Source organism: Oncorhynchus kisutch, linkage group LG5 (assembly GCF_002021735.2).
Source record: "Oncorhynchus kisutch isolate 150728-3 linkage group LG5, Okis_V2, whole genome shotgun sequence".
In the NCBI taxonomy this organism is placed as follows: domain Eukaryota; kingdom Metazoa; phylum Chordata; class Actinopteri; order Salmoniformes; family Salmonidae; genus Oncorhynchus; species Oncorhynchus kisutch.
The window spans coordinates 30,116,386-30,138,969 of NC_034178.2; the positions used below are offsets into that span (position 1 = coordinate 30,116,386).

Sequence of the window (22,584 nt, forward strand, 5' to 3'; positions counted from 1 at the left end):
TTTCCTGCTTCATCTAATCATTAGATATTCTTAGTGATTGGCATTTCCAATGACTTGTGGCTGTGGGTTAACACATCCTATCTACTCTCCCTGTCCTTGAAAGAGTCAGCCGATGTCCACCCCCCCCCCCCTCTCCTCCCCTCACTCTTTTTCTCTCGATGGAAAACATTTACCCTGGAATTGTGTTTCCAACAAGGGGCTGAAGTGTTACACTTCTCAACTGAGGTAGTTGACTCTAAATTGATTTAAATGTTTTTCCTTTCACTTCTCGCTCATTAAACCATTGGAGGATACAGGGTCCAATTACCACAGCTCTGAGGATCATGGGAAGCATATGGCTTCCATTAAAGCCTTGTTACCCCACAGATCTCCATTTCTTACCTTCCCCCTCTGAAACCCAGGAATTGGGGTCTGCTCTGGAAGCGTTCTGATTCAGGACCCCACAGTGGCCGGAAAGCCTGCTGACTTAACTAACCACTGCTGTGCTGTCCAATCCAAAAAGGGCTTCCCCTTGAACCCGCCTCCTATCCAGGAAGTAGTAACTGTCCGTATGTCACGCTTTGAATTAGATCTGGTTGCTCAGGAATCCCAGGTGGAATAATAGAGCCTCTGGGTTAACTAAGAGAGAGAGAAGAGAATAGACTCCATCCTTCAATGTTTATCTCAGATTACCACTGCTTTACCAGAGTCCTTCGTACTGTTATTGTAAAGTGAGAGCGTAAGACATTTTGCAGTGCCACTTTTGGTAATGTGTAATTCTCGCTTTGTCTAACAGGGGACGTGTTCATCCAGCCAACTCAGGACACCAAGAATCCTGTCATCTATGGCGTGTTCTCAGTTTCAGGGTGAGTCACGGACTGTGTGCCTCTGTGTCCCCCCTTAATTAAATCGCATTTCCACAAGTATCTGTCTCCATTAAAGGGCGTGTAGAATAGATGTTTTTTGGGGGGGGTTTCCTCCCGTGGTTTCCCGTCTCCCATCAATATTCATCGTGCCCAAAAGCGCCTCTGTAACAGGGTCTGTTATTGAAAAAGACCATTCCGCACAGTCTGCTCTGCACACTAAAAAGGCAGAGGAGGAAGTTGGTCGGGAAGGGGTTCTCCAGTGAGAGACTTGACCTGTGTTCCCACATAGCCGGGCTTTGATAACAAGTCATCAGTCAGCAGCACAGCATTAGGAGTCAAGGAATCGGCTCGCGGCTCCTGCCCCAGCATATACAGCGGGAGATTTTGAGTGGAGGATGCACACACGGAGAGTTCGCTCTCACACTCACGCCCAGTCATAATAAACATGGCTGTACTGTATGTGTGTCTGCGTTGGCTTCTGTGAGATACCTAAGCAATAAGGCACGAGGGGATGTGGTATATAGGGCAATATACCACGTCTAAGGGCTGTTCTTAGGCATGACGCATCACCAAGTGTCTGGACACAGCCCTTAGCCGCCGTGGTATATTGGCCATATACTGTACCACAACCCCCCCCCCCGAGGTGCCTTATAGCCATTATAAACTAGTTACCAATGTAATTAGAGCAGTAAAAATACATGTTTTGTCATACCCATGGTATACCGTCTGATATACCACGCCTGTCAGCTAATCAGCATTCAGGGCTCAAGCCATCCAGTTTTTAATGTACTGTATATGTTTCCCTGACTCACCCAAGGCCTCAATACTAACTCGCAATAATCACCCCCCCCCCCCCCCCCCCCCCCCCCCCCCCCCTTAAAGCCCAGTTGATCAGAACTACTGTAGTGCTAATGATAGGGCCCTCGACAGAAGATACTAATATAATGCTGTACTGTACACCCACCACAGCACAGCAGAGATGATTAGCTTGGCTGTGTGTGGGTGTTTGCATGTCAGTGTGTCAGACAGCCTGTCTGTGGTGGAGAGTGTTTGTGCGGCATCGTAATGTTGGAGTACGCCTGCTTCGTGTCTCTGAGTTGGGATGCGAGTTGATTCTATGAGCGGGAGAACGTAGCTAATTGCTCGCAGAGTGAGTAGTAATCCCATGTCTCCTAAAGCTGTCTGTCCCCTTTCGTGTTTCTGACCCTCCTCATCCCTTTACCCTGCAGGTCAGTGTTTAAGGGCTCAGCAGTGTGTGTCTACTCCATGGCTGACATCCGTCAGGTCTTCAATGGACCCTATGCTCACAAGGAGGGGCCCAACTACCAGTGGGTGGCCTACACTGGGAAGATCCCTTACCCTCGGCCTGGGACGGTGAGTGACATGCAGAGGGTGACACACACACATATATATATTTGTAAATTCAATTAAATAATACATTTAACATGGCTGGTTCTGCCCTCTTTCTAAACCCAGTGTCCCGGAGGTACGTTCACCCCCAATATGAAGTCCACTAAGGATTACCCAGACGAGGTGATTAACTTCATGCGGAACCACCCCACCATGTACCACGCTGTATACCCAATACACAAGCGCCCCCTGGTGGTCCGGAACAACGTGGACTATGAGTTCACCACCATCACCGTGGACCAGGTGGCCGCTGCCGATGGGAGCTACGAGGTCCTATTCCTGGGGACAGGTCAGTGCTCTGAGCGCCCGCCTGTTGGTTGATTTGATAGACTTGTTATTGTATGTGTGTTTTCACATCTGTGATAGATTCAGAGATCTAAAACAATCTACGCTCTGGGGAACCTATTGTGGTTAGGATTTTGTTAGAAGTGCTTGTCTTCTCAAAGACTGGAGAACATATAGCCTACTATCTTTACAGACGGGAGAGTTACTGTAATTTGAGTTACTGTAATTTGAGTTACTGTAATGTGAGTTACTGTAATTGTTTTGGGAATGTACGCTAGTACTACCCTGGTCATCGTTTGGCAGTACTTCACACAGCCTCTCCCTATGGCCATAAATCATGTGGATCTGAGGGTGGGAGCTGGGAACCCCTAGGGCTGCTGACTTTACGGTGTTCAGCCTGGTGATGAATGGATCCTGTTTGTCGAACACTGTACAAGACGAGGGGGATCCTCCTATTATCCTCATGGCATTTGACCTTATATGGACAAATGTTTTGGAGGGATGTGGATATGAGTAGAGGATGTGTGAGGGAGGGAGCAGGCCAGAGAGGACTAGATTAGAAGTTAACCTGATCACTCCTCTTGGCAGAGATGGGCAGTATTTCTGTTACATTTATTTGAAATTCGTATTTTGCCATTTGAATTACATTGGGCTACACTCCAATGTATTTTGATATTTGGTATTTTCAAAATACTGTAGTTTGTATTTTCAAAATACTAAATACTTATATATACCATTTTTTTTGTGGTTTGCATTTTGTGTCTCCCTTTCACCCTGCATTGGTATTAGAAGTCTGACTATAGTGAGGACTATAGGACTATAGTGTGATAAGAGTGTCTGCTAAATTAACTAAATATAAATGTATATGTAAAAATAAACAACTGAAAAGCATGTTGAGTATTATTCTAATGAGCTCCGCCCTGAAACAAGGCCAATCATATTACCCAGTGTGCTTTGCACTTAATTTTGGTATGTTCATTTTCACATATACATGTACTTTTAGGTCATTTAGCAAACAATTTCCCAAACTCAGTCCTTGATCTTTATGGTATTTTGTCATTGTATTTTGTAATTTGTTATTTTTGGGTCTTCAGACAGGGGGACGGTTCAGAAGGTGATTGTCCTGCCCAGAGACGACCTGCAGACTGAAGAACTGGTCCTGGAGGAGGTGGAAGTGTTCAGGGTGAGTCTCTCTTTCTCTCTTCTCTGTTGTCTTTCTCATTCTCTTTATTTCTCTCTCTCTCTCCCTCTCTCTCTCTCTCTCTCTCTCTCTCTCTCTCTCTCTCTCTCTCTCTCAGTATCTTTCTATTTGTGTCTATTTATTTCTTTGTTCATTTGACATGCCATTGACATGCACCAGATGTAGCTATTTTCATCCATAGTCTCTGGAGTATTCCTCAGATGAGAAACATTTTGTGTGGGAACACCTTTCCAACTTCCATTCTGCTCATATAAAGATCTGCTGCTATCTTTTACGTTTCAGGTGCCAACTCCCATAACCACCATGAAGATTTCATCCAAAAGGGTAAGCTGATACATGTCCACGGTCTGATGGTTCAGTGCGCACAATTTCAGAATTGTGTCTTCCCATAAAATATCCCATGAATCAATGCAGAGTGTAAAAAGTGAATGCCAACGTCTGGATGACGCAACATTTCCCCACTTGGTCTCTCTTCCTCTCTCACTCTCTGTCTCTCCGTCTCTATCTCCCTACAGCAACAGCTGTACGTGGGTTCAGTGTTGGGTGTGACCCACCTGGCCCTCCATCGCTGTGACGTGTACGGGGAGGCGTGTGCTGACTGCTGCCTGGCCCGGGACCCTTACTGCGCCTGGGACGGCAAGTCCTGCACCCGCTACTCCGCCTCGCAGAAGAGGTGAGTTCCAAGAGAGTGCGTTTGTCTTTGTCTGTTGCTCGTCTGTCGGGAACAACAACCCTTACCAATATAATGTTTTCCATCATGGCTCTACTATTTCATTTGTCCGATTTTTATTTCATTCACTGCACATTTTCAGTTTGTGGAACGTAGCGTAGTTAACCTCTTTTTATTTGGCGAATGTTGATCCGACCCCTCTAGGCGCAGCCGTCGACAGGATGTAAAGTATGGCAACCCAATCCGCCAGTGCAGAGGCTATAACTCTAACGGTGAGCTGACAAGAACACTCTAACGTACCCCAAAATAGACACTCAAACGGTGCCGAAATGTCCACTGTGACAGAAGCGGCACACACTAGTGTCGTATGTGACTCACGGAACGTGGATGCGGTTGACATTTCTGCCGAGGAATAGTTGACCGATTTGGTCGGTTGCAGTAAGAGACGTTGAGAAATGAGAAATGACGCCTCAAACGTGTTTGAATAATGCTTGTGACGATGCTTTGCCGCAGCCAATAAGAACACGCTGGAGATGGTGCAGTATGGGGTGGAGGGCAGCACTACGTTCCTGGAGTGTCAGGCCAGGTCCCCTCATGTGTCTCTCAAATGGCACCTGCAGAGGGAGAACAGCGACAGGAAGAAAGAGGTGAGTCGGGAACTCTCATCCCACTGCAGCTATGTACTGTATTGGGTCTTCTACTGCTTGACATCGAAAGGATAGGTCGACAATCAGAGGGACTCCTTAGTCATTGAACAATATGGCCTGCTGTTTGTGGGGGGGGGGGGTTGCTAAATGAGTGCAATGATAAATGAATGGCGTCTCGCTCTCCCTGCTCTTAGATCCGCTCTGAGGGCCGGACTGTGAAAACAGAGCAAGGTCTGCTGCTGCGTTCCCTCCAATCTTCTGACAGCGGCGTCTACCAGTGCACGTCCACAGAGAAGAACTTCAAACACACGCTGGTCAAGCTGCAGCTGGTGGTCCTGTCCAGCCGCACGGTCAACAGTGTCCTGGTGGAGACGGGCAACCCGGCCCTGCCACCCCTCCAGTCCAGCGCCTGGACCCCCAGCGCGGGTCAGTACAAGGACCTGCTGACCATCCTGAGCCAGCCGGAGATGGGTCTGATCAACCAGTACTGTCAGGACTACTGGCAGCTGGGAGAGGGCAGTCCGGGGGACCCCATACTGGCCATCAGCAAGGCCCGGGGACTCAAGGAGCTGAAAGAGCAGAAGAAGCCCCGCAACCGCCGGCATCACAACGATGAGGATAAGCACGAGGACGACAAAGATGAGCACACCAACCTAGCCGAGACATGAGGCCCCTGGACTTGCACCACATGCCGCACACTAAGCCCCTACACCACGACACACAGTCCCTTGTCCCCTCCGCTCTCTCCCTCTCTGCACAGCCCTCCGGAAATGGGAAAGACTTCAATTGAAAGCATTCAAAAGCAACCAGAAAGAGAAACCACTACAAATAGCAAAAATAGTAAGCAACGAACAGATTCTTCTTAACTGTTAAAAAAAAAAAGATACACAGTATTTATTGTAGGTTGTACATAGTAAGATTCTGTGGATTTCTTTGTCCTTAAATAGAAAAACGAGGCTTTTTTTTGTGAATAGGTAGATCTGTGCAAATATGATTGTTATTATGATGCTATTATCGTTGTTAGTGTCATTGTTTATTACAAATTGTGTTATTATATGGCAAAGATATTTGTGTTCTGTCTTTTGGAGGGAGTGCGAAACGTTGAAAAGACATTTGAAGGTGTAAATACCTCCAACTGTTTGGACTCAGAGGAATACCTTCAGAAAGGTTTTGGTATGTTGGCTCCATGTTGGGTCCATTTGACTGCTGGCAGTATGTAGTCTTTGAGGTGGGACGAGTCAGATCACTGATGGAGTGATGACCCAGAAACTCACCCAAAGCCATGATGGACAATTAATTCCCACAGCCAATGGACTATAAGGATGACACTTCATAGCATTTCATTGGACACGCAGAGAGACGAGGAAATTGACCGTAGGACACTGCAGCTTCGAGTTGGTCCCACGGCCACAGAGAGACACTAGAGTGAAAAGTCTGGTGGGAAATAACGCACTCCTTGTCTGCTGAACTGACCCTGGGGTGAAACAACTGACCCTGGGGTGACCCCAAATCCCCTCAACCCCAAATCCCCTGTGTTCCACTCTTCTTGGGCCATGTGGTCCAATATGGCTTTCTGTCTATCCCTTGTGTTACATTTGCATTCATATTCCCAATCTCCTCCAGAACTAGTTGATGTGGGCTGTTTGTGTAGAGTATCTGTAAATATAACACTCAATGTTGTACCCTTGAGGCCATGATGGTTAGAATAAGCTGTTTTGTTTTAGGGGGGGATTGTTTGTTGTTATGGGATTTAAATAGCATTGCCTTCTCTTTGTGCACCATTGTTCAATTGAGATTAAAACGTCAAGCAGGCAGCTAAATCATTTGTGCCAATTTGATTATGCACAGTTATGACAAGAGATAGAGAACTTTTTCACTTCTTGTTGAATCTGATCCCATTCTCTGAGTTTCCAAACTAAGCCGTAAATATACTGGTTTGCATTCCAGCCATTTCCCGGTCTCCTTATGGGTTCAGTTGTTTCATAGGAAATGTACTTAACATTTCTCAACTCCTCCAATCGTCCCATGTAGTTTAATATCACAGCTCTCTTAGTAATGTACCGTTAGTCCACATCGTCCTAAATCAACTAGCGCGACGATTCCGCCCGCACTGATTTGTCAGTTGAGGGACTAGCATCGCGTAGGAGTGACGTACGACAACGGTTAGCCCATGTAAATCACGAAAGCGAAAGTGCATGAAGACTGTTTTCAGAGATGTAGTTTGACTGGTTGGAGAGGGACACCGTAGCTTTCTCTAAGCTGTTATCCAGCTCCCACAGAAGGTAAACGTTACATAACTCCCACTAAAGAATTTAAGCAACTTCTCTGATCAGCCGGTGTTGATGGCATTTTGCCTGGAAAGGTGTCACCTGCGTGTATCGCGGAACGTCTCCATGTATATAGCTACAGTCACTAGAATGATCAGCTCTTGAAAACACACGCCAAACCCTTTGGGACGGTGGCTTTTCATTGTGCGCATGAAATGTATAATGTCCTGTTTGTGATACTAGTTCAACAAGCTACAGTATGTTGCTGCGGATGTCAGTGGATGTCTCTCTTGTTGCGGGAACATGGGAATAATGTCAGTGCAAGGAAAGGCAGATAGACTCATACCCTAGTGATGGAATTTTAAAAACACAGGAGATGTACACTGAGTGTACAAAATATTAGGAACACCTTCCTAATATTGAGTTACACCCCACCCCCTTTTGCCATCAGAACAGGCTCAATTCGATTAAAATCCTTCTTTAACCTGTCTCCTCCCCTTCATCTGGTGATATCAATAAGGGATCAAAGCTTTCACCTGGTCAGTCTATGTCATGTAAAGAGCAGGTGTTCTTAATGTTTTGTCAACTCAGTGTAGGCCCCTATGTCTCTCACTCTCTTTCTCTCTCCCTCTCTCCTCCTCTCTCTTTCTCGCTCTCTTTCCCTCTCGCCTCTCTCTTTCTTTATCTCTCCCTCCAAAAAGGTACAATTGATTTGCATATTTTAAATATATGCATATTTGGTTATTGTTTGGTATGGGTTAATGAGGAAAAATCAGTTCATATAACATAAAGCACAGTTGATGTTATTGTAATGACTTGTGTAAATTACTCTATCCTTTCTCCTTTCTCATTGATGTTGCTGACTAAAAAAAATTAAAGCTCTATATTTGATAAAAACAGATCATTTTTTGATATTCATATGGTACATGGATATCTATATCTATATACAGTTAGGGAACATAGACAGGTTTTGGGTCTCGTACCCTGGCCTTACCCCTTTTATTGTGTCAACTGAACCCTAATTGGTTTGTGCTTTGACGGTAGTGGTTCTTTCAACTACCAAAACTGAGTGGTGGAGTTGAGTGAGAATGGATGAGTAGGTGTCTCTCTCTCTCTCTCTCGCTCTCTCTCTCTCTCTCTCTCTCTCTCTCTCTCTCTCTCTCTCCCTCCGTCGCTCAGAGGACACAGTGAGGATTAGGATCTGTTGCCGTCTTCAGATTGAGGTCAATGCGATCTGTCAGGTGAGACTGTAAAAGCCCCGTAAGTACCTTAGAGATCCCACACCTCAATGGAGAAAATACAGTATCCTCAAAGTGTTCCACAAGCGTGAGCTGACTATTGTATGTTGTAGAGTCCCTGTAGTCTTTCACTAAACGGTGATGTCAGCCCTGGCATGAAAGGCACAGCTGAAATACAGTGAGCCTCTAAAGCGTAGGACAGTGAACACAGCAGTAACTACCCCTGCCCTGCTATAGACCAGACTAGTGTTTCTATAGACGATAGGAGCTATAGGTGAGCTTCTCATAAACAAGTGATAACATGCGTCATTGAACATGCTTCATGAACCACACTGATCAACTGTACACCTGGTTCCCTCTTTCTACCTCACCCACTACTTACTGCGGCCTTTTACTCCTCCTGGAACACAGGCCAGTGGGTAAATAGATGTCTTTCTATCTCCCTCACTCTTATCAAGGCAGCTGAGGACAGAGTAGACAGATAAGCACTTGAGCCGATGTGCATCTTCCGCTGAGCACAGCAAAGTCCCCCTAAACCTCAACCTAAAAAAGGTTAGGTCACTCCTACGTCCATGTACCCCCCGGCCTCCCGCTCCCTTTCCCCCTGCCCCAGGAGTCTCCTGTCCTTGTGCCCCATTGGCCATCGCTGATCAGGTGGACAGAGGATGCCCAAAATCTTCCCTAAGACTCGAAAACACGCCATCATTCGCCTCTCCCGCGTTCCTTGGAAGCAGTTGACGTGCCAGCTGCGTATTTGACGGCGCCCGTTCGGCCCTCTAGACGATCAGCTAGGACCCTTTTCCACCGTTTCTCCCCCCGTCGTTTGGTTTTGAGCACTACAGGGTCGAAGCCGGCGTGTGAGGATGGGGGCCGGAGCGAGTGCAGAGGACAAGCACTCCAAAGAGCTGGAGAAGAAACTCAAGGAGGATGCAGAGAAGGATGCCAGGACAGTCAAGCTGCTGCTGCTGGGTAACATCTGCATGTCTGGTCCTCTTGCCCTCTGCTCTGGGGAATGGCCTGGGTTGAGGGTGTTCTATGGGGTGTCTCATCATGACCTGGTATCCTCCAGACTATACACAGTGTATGATGTGTAGACTCTAAGGCCCTATATGACTGTCCAGTGATTGGCTTGTATCTTATCTGGTCAAAGGTCTATTGTTTCCATAGCATGTGTAATAGAAATGTGAACATGTTGTGAAAAGCAACCTTTTGACCCTAAGCGTATAATCCCATGTTTATATTGATGAGTAGACTATACTGTGGATGGGGATAGAGATTGTTTTTTCCTCTGCCGTTTAGCTTTGACAGAGATGAGAAGATAAAGTCTGTGGTATTTTTTATTTGTATTTATAATGGATCCCCATTAGCTGCACTGTGTACCCTCAGGCCCCTATTCCACCACTACCACATACCCACGGTACAAGATCCATGTGTACGTGTGTGTGTGTGTGTGTGTGCACGTGGCTGTGCCTATGTTTGTGTTGCTTCACAGTCCCCGCTGTTCCATAAGGTGTTTTTTTATCTGTTTTTAAATCAAATTTTACTGCTTGCATGAGTTACTGTAGTACTGTACCCCTTCCATGGTCTGTTTTGGACTTGGGGACTGTGACGAGACATCTTGTGACATGTCTTGTGGGGTACACATGGGTGTCCGAGCTGTGCGCCAGTAGTTCAAATAGACAGGTCGGTGCATTCAACATGCCTCTCATAAATACAAGTAGTGATGAAGTCAATCTCTCTTCCACCTTGAGCCAGGAGAGAGTGACATGCAAATGATTAATATTAGCTCTCTGTGTACATCCAAGGGCCAGCCGTGCTGCCCTGTTCTGAGCCAATTGCAATTTTCCTAAGTCCGGTGGTGTTGAATAATTCAGATGTGTAGACAGAGACAATGTTATCTTGGCTCTTTGTATTATATCATTCATCGTTAATCACCCAGTAACAGTTCCAACAGCCTGGTCTCATAGACTAGACGTAACATAGTAAATGCAAATCCGGGACACTCAAATTAGTAGGATAAGTTATGTTTGGTTTGGTTACATAAGACAGATGGTTAAGACAAAAATGAAAGCAAGCTGGTTGGTCGGGGTGGACGGGTGAGCGTATAATGCGAACTTCCAGCAAACCAAATGTTGCGAGTTCAAATCTCATCATGTATAATTTTAGCTATTTAGCAACTTTTCAACTGCTTACTACTTTTTAGCTACTGTTAGCTAACTCTTCCACTAACCCTAACCTTAAGCCTTAAGCTTTAACTGAACTCCTAAACTTAACCCTAACCCCTAGCCTAGCTAACGTTAGCAAGCTAGCTAACGTTAGCTACCTAGCCACCTAGCTAGAATTCGTAATATATCATATGTTTTGCAAATTTGTAAGATATTATACAAATAGTCATTCTTAATATATCATACTAAATGGGTAATGGACATTCACAAATTAATATATACAATACGAAGCATAACAAATCATAATAAATGGAGTGTCTCGGATTTACACACAGAATAATAAGAAATGTTCTGAGACCAAGTTGGTTCTAAGGATGGTCTGAGTCCTAAACCAAGTTGGATTCTTATTTAAACTTTACCAACCTTTCAAACACTATTTTCATTGAAGAGATAATTACACAAATTATTTTTCATGATTTTGTCTTTATTGGGGATGAATCAAGGGAAATGTCAATGATAATAGGATTACTAAACCAAATACATTTACCCTCTTGTAGACATTTGCTGAAATAATTGACTGAAACTGCTGATATTCAGAGGCACTACATTTTGCATCAGCAACATTGGTGGGACTAAGCATCGGTCTCTATGTAAAGGCCAGAGGCCTAGCTTATCCACCCCTGGCTGTCACACTATTGTTCTAAACACTTTGGTAATTAATCACCTCAATCTCCCGGTAATCCTAAAACAACAACTGTTGCATTACAGAAGGTTTAACCTCACACTACTGCACACACACATGCCCTACAGCCTAATTACCCCCAAGGCAAACCTATTATAGCGCTACTGACCCCAACGTCCACCCTCAACATAACACCCTGCACCAATACTGAACTAAGGCCTAGATTCAATCAGATCAAGTGTTAACCTGCGATAGCAATAAAAAAAAACTCTGTGGATATTTCGGAGCATTGGAGCCGTCGAACTGGTGAGCAGCTGCTCTTGCGATCATTGACACGAAGACACGCCAGCCCGGCTCTCGTCGGAAGTTCAGAACGAGAGAGTGGAGACTACACAGAAATAACGATGCTTAGCATACAAAACCCGTTCATTTCCATTGAAGGACCTAAAGGATGAGAGTGGGAGAGAGAGGCAGTGGGAGGGAGCACGTTCATGTCATCAGAAACTTGATTAGGGCCACAACATGGATTGTAAATCCCTGAGGTGTAGTAGCCATGTCATGAGCAAGTGGAACACATGCAGATTCCAGGTGGTGCTGCTGACATAACAACATTCGGCATGTATAGGACTCTGCGCCCAGTTGTCACATTGACACTGTCCCTGAGGGGCCTCCACAACTCATAGAAACTCTAATAGAAAGTAAAGTAGTGAGTGTTTCTCACTGGCCCTGCAAAGAGCAAGCAATGCAGATGCAGAAGCACAGTGGCTAGGAGAAACTCCCTAGAAGGCAGGAACCTAGGAAGAAAACTAGAGATGAATCAGGACTTGAGGGGTGGCCAGTCCTCTTCTGGCTGTACCGAGTGAAAATTTAAGAGAACATGTGGCCATTAAAGCCTGATCATTTTTCAAAACGTTCAAACGTTCATAGATGATCGGCAGGGACAAATAATAACCATGATGGCTATAGAGGGCGCAGCAGGAGAGTGAGTCATACTATATCTCCGTGACAAAGTTCTTCCTGACATCAGCTTTAGAGGGGCTTAGGACTGGAGTAATGAGCTTGGTGCCCTTGTGTGGATCATCTGTGGGTCAGGGCACACACCGATTCAACGGAGGGGACCATAACAGGGCAGGAAAGAAAACGGAGGGAATAGTAGGAGAGGAAAAGAAAGGGGGAAAGTGAAATGGAAAGAAGGGAGTACACTTTGGGACCTGTCACTCCAGGTCTAAAATAGTCTAACACTGCGGCCCAGTGGTCATCTTTGGTACTGTAAATGTGAATCCTGCTTCCTACAGACAGACTGATCGACACACTCCCAAAACCTCACCATGCAGTAGATCACGGTCTCTTACCACAGGCTGCCATTTCTATATACATACCTGAGATCTAAATAATTGTATTGTGTGTCACTAAACCCCCCACCCCCCCCCACTTGTGTACAGGTGCTGGAGAATCAGGAAAGAGCACAATCGTCAAACAGATGAAGTGAGTCTGGTGACACTATTGTACCCAGTGCAATATGTCATAAAAGATATTGGTGTCTCAAAAGGTCAAACGTCAACTTTATCTGTGGCTGCTTGTCTTCTCGCAACAGAATTATCCATCAAGATGGTTACTCTCTTGAAGAGTCCATGGAGTTTGTCACCATCATCTACAGCAATACCCTTCAGTCCATCATGGCGATTGTAAAGGGCATGACTCAACTCAACATCGGCTACGGTGACACCGCTCAGCAGGTAGCTACTGAACACCGACTGTCTACAGTACACTGTTCAGACAGGTGGATTATATAACATACCCAAGCCAGGCATCATATTGTTTGGGATGTGACATAAAACCCTTTGACAAACTGAGTACAGCATGATGTGTGTTTTTGGTGCTTGTGTGTGTCTGTAGGACGATTCCAGGAAGCTCATGCACCTGGCAGACACCATTGAGGAGGGTTCCATGCCCAAAGAGCTGTCTGACATCATCATCCGGCTGTGGAAGGACACTGGTATCCAGGCATGCTACGACAGGGCCTCTGAGTACCAGCTTAACGACTCCGCTGGATAGTAGGTTTACTCTCCTGGACTGGACCGACCCCCAACCCTGTTCCCTTTCCCCCCCCATCCCTATGAAACCATTACCATCATATCCACATAAACAAAGGACTGGTTTTCTAAGACTAAAAAGCTCTTTCAAAATGAGAATCTCCATTGAGAATGCTTTTTAGTCCCGGGCCTGGCTCTGTATCTGGGAAACTAGCCCTAAGAGCTTTGGACCTCTTGCTAGACTTTTATATAGATAAATCGTTAATCCTATATTAGTGTGTTGATGAATCAGGCGAAGGAAGGAGATTGTTCCTCTCTCTGTGTCCCACCTAGCTATCTGAATGACTTGGAGAGGCTGGTGCAGCCTGGATACATCCCCACTGAGCAGGACATGTTGCGATCAAGAGTAAAGACCACTGGTATCATAGAGACCCAGTTCGGCTTAAAAGACCTCAACTTCAGGTGAGGCTGGAAACACAACGAAGTCTGCATTAATCCCCATTGATCAGAATCCCCAAAACACTGAAAAGCAACATTTCTCTTTAAGTAATCCAATGAGCTCAGATGACAATAACATTGTAACAACATATTAATAACATTGTAATAACATTGGCGAGCATCACAGTGACATCTGCAAGTGCTCCCTCTCTCTCTCCTGCAGGATGTTTGACGTGGGCGGCCAGCGCTCAGAGAGGAAGAAATGGATCCACTGCTTTGAGGGAGTGACCTGTATTATCTTCATCGCTGCTCTGAGCGCCTATGACATGGTGCTGGTGGAGGATGACGAAGTGGTGAGATACATTATCGTCACATTGTAGACGCTAGATTGAAGGAGCCACTGTTGGAACGAAGTGAAGAGACGCCACGATCAAAGAGGGTAGATTGAGGTAGTGACTGTGGCACTGTTGTAGTAGTAGTAGTAGTAGTAGTAGTAGTAGTAGTGTCGTGGTCAAATGAGCTTTTGTGAGCTATCGGACAGATGAATTGCAGAGAAATTTGTTTCATAGGCGTGTTTCATGCAACGCAATCCATTTGTCCCTCTTTCTCTGAATGTGGTTCTCTCCTCATGAAGAACCGAATGCACGAGAGTCTCCACCTGTTCAACAGCATCTGCAACCACCGCTACTTTATTGCCACCTCCATCGTACTCTTCCTCAACAAGAAAGACGTCTTCACCGAGAAGATCAAGAAGGCTCACCTCAGCATGTGCTTCCCCGACTACGACGGTGGGCTCACAACAGCAGATCTGTCACTCAAGCAATGTTCTCTTTGGAACACGCCTTTTTTCCCCTCTCTATGTTCTTTTGATGTCAGGAGCCATGTCAGAACTCAACTATTGCATACTGTGTTTGTCATCCATAGCCTAAGGCAGCTCTGATTTCTGTTGAGTCTTTTGACAATATAGGTATTATTTCCCTAAATGTTGTTGGATTCCCTGTAGGCCCCAACACCTATGAGGATGCTGGCAACTACATCAAACTCCAGTTCCTGGACCTGAACTTGCGGCGAGATATCAAGGAGGTCTACTCACACATGACCTGTGCCACAGACACAGAGAACGTCAAGTTTGTGTTTGACGCCGTAACCGACATCATCATCAAAGAAAACCTAAAGAGTTGTGGTCTCTTCTAAGAGCCACGCCGTATAGGTGAGTGGAACTCTTCTGGCCTAGAGTATGATACTGAGAGATTGTCTGCCTCTGGGATGGTACTCTGCCCATTGAATCACAGAGCCCCAGAGTTAACTGTAGTTCACCCGGAAGATAGCTCACTAGGAATTAGCACGTCATTTCTCTGTCACTCCCCCCAATGGCCCACGCCGTCTGTGATTTCCACTAAACACTCCTCTGTTTCAGGGTGTTGGTTTACCCTCTGAATCCTATCCCCTTCCCCCTTCAAACTGCGGGTAACAATCTCCTCAAGAAGACCGGACGAAGGAGACCAACACAGCGACTGTCTCTGGAAGCTGCCATTCACAAATGATGACACTACACACACACACACACACACACACACACACACTGACATGAATTCATACAAAAAGCAGCATCATAACCAAAGACATTTAAGTTCATTTGAGACCTGGAAAATAGGTGTACTGTCAAAATAAGAGGATCTATACTGTACAGATTTATGTTATAAGTCAATCATAGTCAAGCTATCGTCCTTAAATGTCTTGAATAGGAACTCCTTTTCCATTTGCAGTGCTATGCAACCTGTAGTTGAAACATCGGCGCCTGTCAGCAGAAAGCGCTTCTTCCCCCAGACAGTACATTTGAATAGGTGTAAGGCAATGTATCATCTCTATGCTCCAGTAACTGGCATAAAAAGCTATAAGAGATGGCCTCATCACCTGCAGACATATTTCAACTTGCGTGACAACAAGTTACAAAACCCATTCATCAGCAAAAATGGGTTGTATGTGTAGAACAGATATTGAGCTGTACGTATAGTGGGCACAATATGAAAGACCTCAAGCTACAGGAGAGGACCAATGACATGAAATCGGACCAATTCATTCTTATATGTCAAACATCACAGAATTGTAAAGTTGAGGGTAACTTGTATCTAGAACTATTTCACTGATGAGCGACTGTAGTAAAGATGCAGTATTTTTATGGATGTAGCTTGGTCACATACTAATTTGAATACCTTGTAAGTCTTTGGGCCACATTCTGTACAGAAATAAAACATGAAATGTTCATGTGAAATCAGAAATTAAGTTAAAGCTTCTGTAGAAAACTAACCTCTGAACTAATTACTAAATAAATTCACCTCAATATGGTCATGTTCTGTACTTTGCATTTATTTCAGACTATTTAAAAAAAAAGAGATTTCTGACATGAAGAGTAAACCCATTGTTACAACATGGTCTGAACAGTACTGTAGAGGAGAAAATCATTAGTTCAAATTCAAGACGGCCTAAGAGAAGAATGGTTCAGTCCTGATTCGTTTATCAAAAGACCAAAATAACTGAGACGGTTCGAAGACAATGGAGGGCAAAAACAAGATGTCAAGAAGATCATCTTTAACAAAAACCATCGAGAGTTCACTCCCAGAAAAGAAACATGACATTTGTCAATCCCTGAGTTTCCTCTCCACATACAGGAACTTAAAACATTCTGATAGCAGCATTAAGGGATGGTTGTATTGTACTGTATTACTACGTACTAAAACTTTGGATATAGAGCTAAGCTAACAGGAGCGTGAACAAAGCCGTACAACCTGCATGCTCAACAGAAAATATATTCCGCATGAGTGTCTGACATGATATAGCCCTTTCTTGAATAGGAATACTACGAAGAGAAATGTATCGTTGTTGTTCAATGGAGACATGACACTCTTACACAGCAACCTTAAAAACATGACACACTTTATGGCTTTGTTCAAACATACAGGTATGACAGACTGTATGTCAGGTATACATACCAGGTAAAGGTAAGTCTGTATTGACAATGAACCAAAAAGCCCAAGGCACTATTGTCCATGTGATTGTGTAAATCTATATCTCACTGTCATGGCACATAAAATGACATGCATACATCTGCCTATTGCAAGGGCCATTGCATGATAGTCAGAGATGCATATATCACACATTCACCTCACAAACGTAATATTACTGAATGGAGAAAAAAAGATAAAAGCTGGATGACTCCGAAGCGGAGGCCTCTGAAAACTTCTCAGTTGAAAACATAAGAACTGTGACATTCCAAAGTGGCCTTTGGAAATCCCAAGCAGTGAGGCACTAGTCCCCTTGTGTAGTGAGATCTATTTTTGAGTAATGCACTTAAAAACTACGCTGTGGACTACAAACCTGTATCTGGATGGCACTGTTCCCCGAACCCAAAAAATATTTCACAGATCAGCTGTATGTTCAGAAAACCTAGCTACAGACCCACACCCAAACACTAAATCCCTCATTGCTTGGTTCATTTATTCCTGAAACAAAAAATCCCAGTCGTACTGGCACCAACCCTGACGAATCACAATCAAAACATATATTTTTTTTTTAAAGTCTCCTTTAAAAAATAAATGTCTCCCTCTGTACACTAAGTGATGCATATTATAAGACAATAACGCAAAAAAAGTAAAATTATGATTCAAAGGTGTTCTAGAGAGTTGGTATTGTCCACCTTGGTCCTGAGCAGCAGAAGAGTTTGGAGTGGGGGGGGGGGGGGTGAGGCGATAAGGGTTTATTCCCCTGTCCTATTCGCACAACAAGCTGTGCCTGAGTGAGTCTACTGACTGGGGACCCGTTCACACCAGTGTCCTCCTCCCCTCCAAGAGCTCAAAACAGTCCCACCATGTGATCGATCTGTCTCATGTACACACTCTTCAGAGGCAGAGAATACCTCCGCTCCTCGGGGATCCGGTCACACTGAAAGAGAGAAAGAAGAGGAGAGCGGAAGATTTGTACAGAAAAAAAGATTATACACAAGTAACCTATCAGCAATCTTACTCCGCATATTTCACATATTTTAGCAAAAAGAAATGTACGTTATTCATTACTGTATATTTTAAACTGCGGTACTTGATCCTGCAGGCAGTGTCATAGTAATATGTATTTATATATCAGAGGGTCATTACGTTGCTATTGTTAGAGAAAGGCCCATTGGAAGTTTCCTGATCTGGTACCACCTTCTCACAGGGGGACAGGTCGTTCCACTGCTTCTCCCGAAAACGCTTGTCGATAGGCACTACATGGCCCTCCGTGGTGAAGATGTACTTGTTCTCGGATTTGTGCAAGGGGTTGTCATCGTCAAACAGCTGGAAGGAGAGGGTCATAGGATTAACTAGAAGGAAAGTCAGGTTATATTAGCTTAGAAAAGCCCATTCCAGGTTCTGACCAACAGTGCAGGTCCACATACCAGGTAAAGGTATTTGCAGACAGTACAGGTCCACATACCAGGTAAAGGTATTTGCAGACAGTACAGGTACACATACCAGGTAAAGGTATTTGCAGACAGTACAGGTACACATACCAGGTAAAGGTATTTGCAGACAGTACAGGTACACATACCAGGTAAAGGTATTTGCAGGTCTCGCTGAGGAAGAAGCTCTCCATGCGATCCTCTTTGGACTTGTCCACCACGTGGTGGAGAGTGGCATACCCACACCTGCCAAATACACACATCCGTTTAGGGAACCCAGGTGTGACGTCAAGTCAGTAGAACGAGACATCCTAAGTCAGTAGAACGAGACATCCTAAAACACTCTAAAGTTGTGTTCCTCCCAGATCCGACTCATACCTGACTTTGGCATTTTTTTCTAGGCTCTCTAGGATATCCATTCCAACGTGTAAATAGAAAGGATTCTTGGTTGCCTGGGAGGGGAAATGAAATAGCTCACTCAGAGCAGCTCATAACATTCAAACATTGTGTTTCAAATTAATGTGAAGCACTGGTACCTGGTACAGGAGATAGGTGGACTCCACCAGTTCTGGCCTCAGGGGGTAGAAGAGCACGTCAGGCGCCTGTAGCTGCCAGTTGTACCTCTCCGGCAGGGCCCCGAAGCGCTTCCAGATGGCGTAGTAGAATGCATGCAGGCAAATGGCCTCCTCCACATCACCATTCAACACCTGGCGAGTACAACACAAGGTCAGAGGTCAACACAGGGAAAACATCATCACAAACAGTAATAACACTGTCAGGATGAACATACAACATTTATTGGGACAATGTTGGCTGAGGACATATGCAGGGCTGCGCAGCTCCCCATTCCCAGAGAGAGAGGTGTCTACCAGGAGGCCAGGGAAGAAGGCCTGCAGGGAGTCGATCCAGGTGTTCATGATCTGGCCGTTGAACATGTTCACATTGACGTAGAGAGGAGGGTCCCCTTCTCCTTCGTTACATGACTCCCTCCTGCAGGTTCAACAGGGGAGAAGGTTCTCAGACGACATCATCATACACATTACCTTCACAGAGCGTAGATCAACACTAAACAACACGCCGCCAATATACCAACACACATACACAAAAAATCAAGTCAATTCAAGCACAGGACTGACCCTCTTCTCAGGTGGTTCTGGATGCTCTCATAAGAAGCTTGGAACATCCGGTAGTCCTCTTTCTCTCCAAACAGGATGTAAGACTTGAGCAGGTACTCGTAGAACGAGTCCATCCCTGCTCCCAGGCCACTCTGCTTGCTAACCCACTGTCCCGTTTGGATGTTCACCACGTTCCCTGAGAGTTCAAAGAGAAGAGGTAACCATTTGACGTGCAACAAGAAGGGAAAGATGCTGCTACGCATAAGCAAACATCTACATACAAACATAAGACTACACCAACAAAAAAAACATCTCTACTCACCTAGCAAGCCCGTCTCATTGCTCCTCAGTTTCCACAAGGCTCGGACAGCCCGTCTGGCCACCCACTCGAACGTGGAGTCGCCAATCAGACGGCTGAGAATGCCGAACTCCACCAGCAGGGAGCCAGCCCCTGCTGTGCAAGTCTCATTGATGCTGTCTGGAGGGACACCACTCTTCAGGTTCACCTGAGGAAATGAAGTGACAGGGCGATCCAGTCACTGAGGAACATTACAGTCATTTCAGTTGCACTCGTAATATATTGTAAACAACAGGTGAAGTAAATGTCAATGAGACATACTATAGTGGATCTCTGTGGTTGTTTAATGGTCTAAGATCTCCCTCCACCTGTTTGGTATTCCCCCCCCCATCTACAAAACCAGGACTGTCAAATCGCTATGAACCCAGGCAATATCAGGTAACCCACTATGCAGCTCTCCTCTCCTCTTACCCTGGGGTAGGGAATGCCTGTGCTCGTGTTCTCGAAGGCTGGCAGCAGGCGTACTGCCAGGTCGTGAGCCAGGTGCAGTAGCTCATTGTCATAGTCCACCAGGCCCACGTTGCCGAAGGGATGCTTGGGGTCAGTCAGGAGGATGTGAGCAGAGATCAAGCTACCCAGGATCCTGGAGGGACAGAGAATGAACGAAAGAGACAACCATCCAAGTGATGTTAGAAGGTAGTCCTTGGTTAGGCATTTAGATATGCTTCAGAGAAATGCATTGAACTCTGCTACCAACCACTAGATAAGAGCTACCATTGCTCTACTTTTAAACAATACTTAACCAATGCCTCATCTACAATCACAACACTTGTATTGCTTCTTTCTTTTTGTTGCCACTCGTGAAGACAACAAAATGTTCTTTGCGGTTTACTGAAACGTTAGCGGCAACTCCACTGTGGTTGTAAATCTGTTTGCGCCACCTTTACATCTGTAACTTGACCCGAAGCTAATCAAAAACATTTCAGTCACTATTTGAAAGGAATGACATATGTAATACCTGATGTTAGCCTCAAACACCTGCACAGTGGAGTCCTTGTCGAAAGAGACGGTGTCTATCACCAACTTCACAGCTCTGTGAAACTCCGACACATTCCCCAGTACCTGGAATGAGAGACATTATCGGGATCATTAAAAATACCCTTGACAGTAAACTGTTTTAGCAATACCATTCCCCTTAAAAGCCCACAAAAATAAATAAAACAGGAATACAGAATAAGGCTGCTTACCAGTAAGGTGTCAAGGGTGTCAATGAGTGTCAGGGAATAGTTTCCCAAAACATCATTGATGTTGATGTTTGACCTGAAAAAACAATGAAGCAATGAAAAAGATAACAGGCTTGACAATAACTGAGGGCATGTATATGTAGGCTATATTGCAAGCACCAAGTCATTCATAATGGGATCACATTCAACTTGATCACACGTTGAACAAGTTAAATGGATTGACCGTTTCAGCTTGAGAGAAATTAAGTTTTGTCCAGCTGTGCCTTTTGTTATCAGATTTTAAAGAATGTCAAGGTGAAAAGGCTAAACGTTGTGGTATATGGTCTCACATATGAATGCTGTTTTAGCCAATCAGCACCCAGTATCCAAACTACCTGGTATATAAAGTCAATAATAAACTGGGTGGTTCGAGCCCTGACTGGCTGACAGCGGTGGTATATCAGACCGTATACCACGCATATGACAAAAAAATGTAGTTTTTCTGCTCTAATTATGTTGGTAACCAGTTTATAATAGCAATAAGGTACCTCTGAGGTTTGTGGTATATGGCCAATATACCACAGCTAAGGGCTGTATCAGGCCCCCTGCTTTGCGTCGTGCATAAGAACATCCAAAAGCCATATTGCTTAAATAGAACCCTTGCCTGGTCTCCAGGCAAATAGAACCCCCAGCCTTACTGTAACTATATTTATTCAGATATTTACATAACTTTTTAACCAGATCTGTTAGTAAGTCCTGCATGACAGACCGATGCAAATTACACTAACCACAAGACACAGTTGCCAGACATCAGTCAGAATGGAAATGTTGAACGGAGAGTGGACACACCTAGTAAAACAGGGTAGTCTACCAACCTAATACGTCAATCAATCCAGCACACACATACCCGTAGCCTAATAATCAATTTCACGTGAGTGTGACCAGATTGGTTCTAGGCCTAGCTATCGGGCTATAGATGACTCACGGGTTGAGAACGTCAGGCCCTCTCCCTTGACAGTCAATGGGATTCAGCTCATCCTCAGGAAAGGCATATTTCATGTAGTTGTCATATCCAAAGTAGAACATGTCTTTGGCCATGCCTTTCATCTTTATCTTGAGTGTGTCCGGGAAGGAGCTATATCTCCTGTCATACTCGTCCCTGTCCCCCTCAAAGAGGCTAAGGTAAGACTTCTTAGGTGAGTCCTCTTTTGTGGCACAAGAGGTCCTGCATTGTGCGTCTCCATGACCGTGTATTCGTTGTGACCAGGAATTGGCCTTTGCGGATTCCCCATCATCTTGCTTAAAAAGTTCTATTTTGTGCAAATTGAAATTGAAATTAAGGGGGAAGTTGAACCCCCAGCTAGGTCCCAGTCCAAACGCTAGCCATAGCAGACAACTGACAGTGAGTCTGAGCACGACGAGAGCAACCACTATTGACCTCCATTGCATATTTGCCCTGGATCGGTCTTAAAAACCATAGTTCAATTTGACAATCCTTTGATGAATAGATGGCTGAATTGTCTACTGTGTATTGCTTTCAAGCCACCTAGGCAGCCTGGCTGACAAAGTCGACAGCGCACCACACTCTTCCTGTCAACAAAACCAGCCCCTCCCCGGTTCCCCGGTGTGATTGGA

General features: G+C 45.0%; 3 protein-coding genes across 8 annotated transcripts in view; 2 read left to right on the forward strand and 1 right to left on the reverse strand.

Annotated features, from left to right (window-relative positions):
- Positions 1-6,878, forward strand: part of LOC109890872 (semaphorin-3F-like) — a 72,776-nt gene extending 65,898 nt beyond the window's left edge. For 2 of the 4 annotated variants that reach the window (XM_031824820.1, XM_031824818.1), the window contains 9 exons: positions 776-845; positions 2,075-2,219; positions 2,322-2,544; positions 3,635-3,723; positions 4,024-4,065; positions 4,257-4,414; positions 4,616-4,683; positions 4,925-5,058; positions 5,253-6,878. In XM_031824820.1, the coding sequence (XP_031680680.1) occupies positions 776-845; positions 2,075-2,219; positions 2,322-2,544; positions 3,635-3,723; positions 4,024-4,065; positions 4,257-4,414; positions 4,616-4,683; positions 4,925-5,058; positions 5,253-5,726 (1,403 nt within the window). In that variant the 3' untranslated portion in view covers positions 5,727-6,878. Of the gene's footprint in view, positions 1-775; positions 846-2,074; positions 2,220-2,321; positions 2,545-3,634; positions 3,724-4,023; positions 4,066-4,256; positions 4,415-4,600; positions 4,684-4,924; positions 5,059-5,252 lie in introns of all 4 variants that reach the window. The other 2 variants (XM_031824817.1, XM_031824819.1) reach the window with 1 other exon arrangement.
- Positions 6,879-6,996: 118 nt separating this feature from the next.
- Positions 6,997-16,230, forward strand: LOC109890870 (guanine nucleotide-binding protein G(t) subunit alpha). 2 transcript variants are annotated; one of them, XM_020482963.2, is made up of 9 exons: positions 6,997-7,340; positions 12,853-12,895; positions 13,005-13,146; positions 13,307-13,464; positions 13,777-13,905; positions 14,105-14,234; positions 14,516-14,669; positions 14,885-15,091; positions 15,299-16,228. In XM_020482963.2, the coding sequence occupies exons 2-8, from the start codon at positions 12,891-12,893 to the stop codon at positions 15,073-15,075; spliced, it is 909 nt and encodes a 302-aa protein (XP_020338552.1). In that variant the 5' UTR covers positions 6,997-7,340; positions 12,853-12,890; the 3' UTR covers positions 15,076-15,091; positions 15,299-16,228. The 2 variants fall into 2 exon arrangements, with proteins under 2 accessions (XP_020338552.1, XP_031680682.1); XM_031824822.1 differs by lacking the exon at positions 6,997-7,340 and adding an exon at positions 9,129-9,532 and having other exon boundaries at positions 15,299-16,230.
- edem1 (ER degradation enhancer, mannosidase alpha-like 1) lies at positions 16,228-22,579 on the reverse strand. Of its 2 annotated transcripts, none has more exons than XM_031824821.1 (12): positions 21,935-22,579; positions 20,974-21,046; positions 20,745-20,848; positions 20,198-20,369; positions 19,751-19,934; positions 19,450-19,624; positions 19,183-19,303; positions 18,850-19,020; positions 18,692-18,765; positions 18,463-18,559; positions 18,081-18,209; positions 16,228-17,820 (listed from the first exon to the last, which is right to left on the reverse strand). In XM_031824821.1, the coding sequence occupies exons 1-12, from the start codon at positions 22,396-22,398 to the stop codon at positions 17,731-17,733; spliced, it is 1,854 nt and encodes a 617-aa protein (XP_031680681.1). In that variant the 5' UTR covers positions 22,399-22,579; the 3' UTR covers positions 16,228-17,730. The 2 variants fall into 2 exon arrangements, with proteins under 2 accessions (XP_031680681.1, XP_020338551.1); XM_020482962.2 differs by having other exon boundaries at positions 18,030-18,209; positions 21,935-22,578.
- Between the last annotated feature and the right edge of the window lie 5 nt (positions 22,580-22,584).

Excerpts from the sequence above, each read along its gene's own strand:
- edem1 (XM_020482962.2), bottom strand. The coding sequence starts at position 22,398 with ATGCAATGGAGGTCAATAGTGGTTGCTCTCGTCGTGCTCAGACTCACT. Across the intron at positions 19,304-19,449 it reads CAGAACCACCTGAGAAGAGG|GAGGGAGTCATGTAACGAAG; the intron begins GTCAGTCCTGTG and ends TTGAACCTGCAG. Across the intron at positions 18,560-18,691 it reads GAAAAAAATGCCAAAGTCAG|GTGTGGGTATGCCACTCTCC; the intron begins GTATGAGTCGGA and ends TGTATTTGGCAG.
- LOC109890870 (XM_031824822.1), top strand. The coding sequence starts at position 9,427 with ATGGGGGCCGGAGCGAGTGCAGAGGACAAGCACTCCAAAGAGCTGGAG. Across the intron at positions 12,896-13,004 it reads ACAATCGTCAAACAGATGAA|AATTATCCATCAAGATGGTT; the intron begins GTGAGTCTGGTG and ends TTCTCGCAACAG. Across the intron at positions 13,906-14,104 it reads TTAAAAGACCTCAACTTCAG|GATGTTTGACGTGGGCGGCC; the intron begins GTGAGGCTGGAA and ends TCTCTCCTGCAG.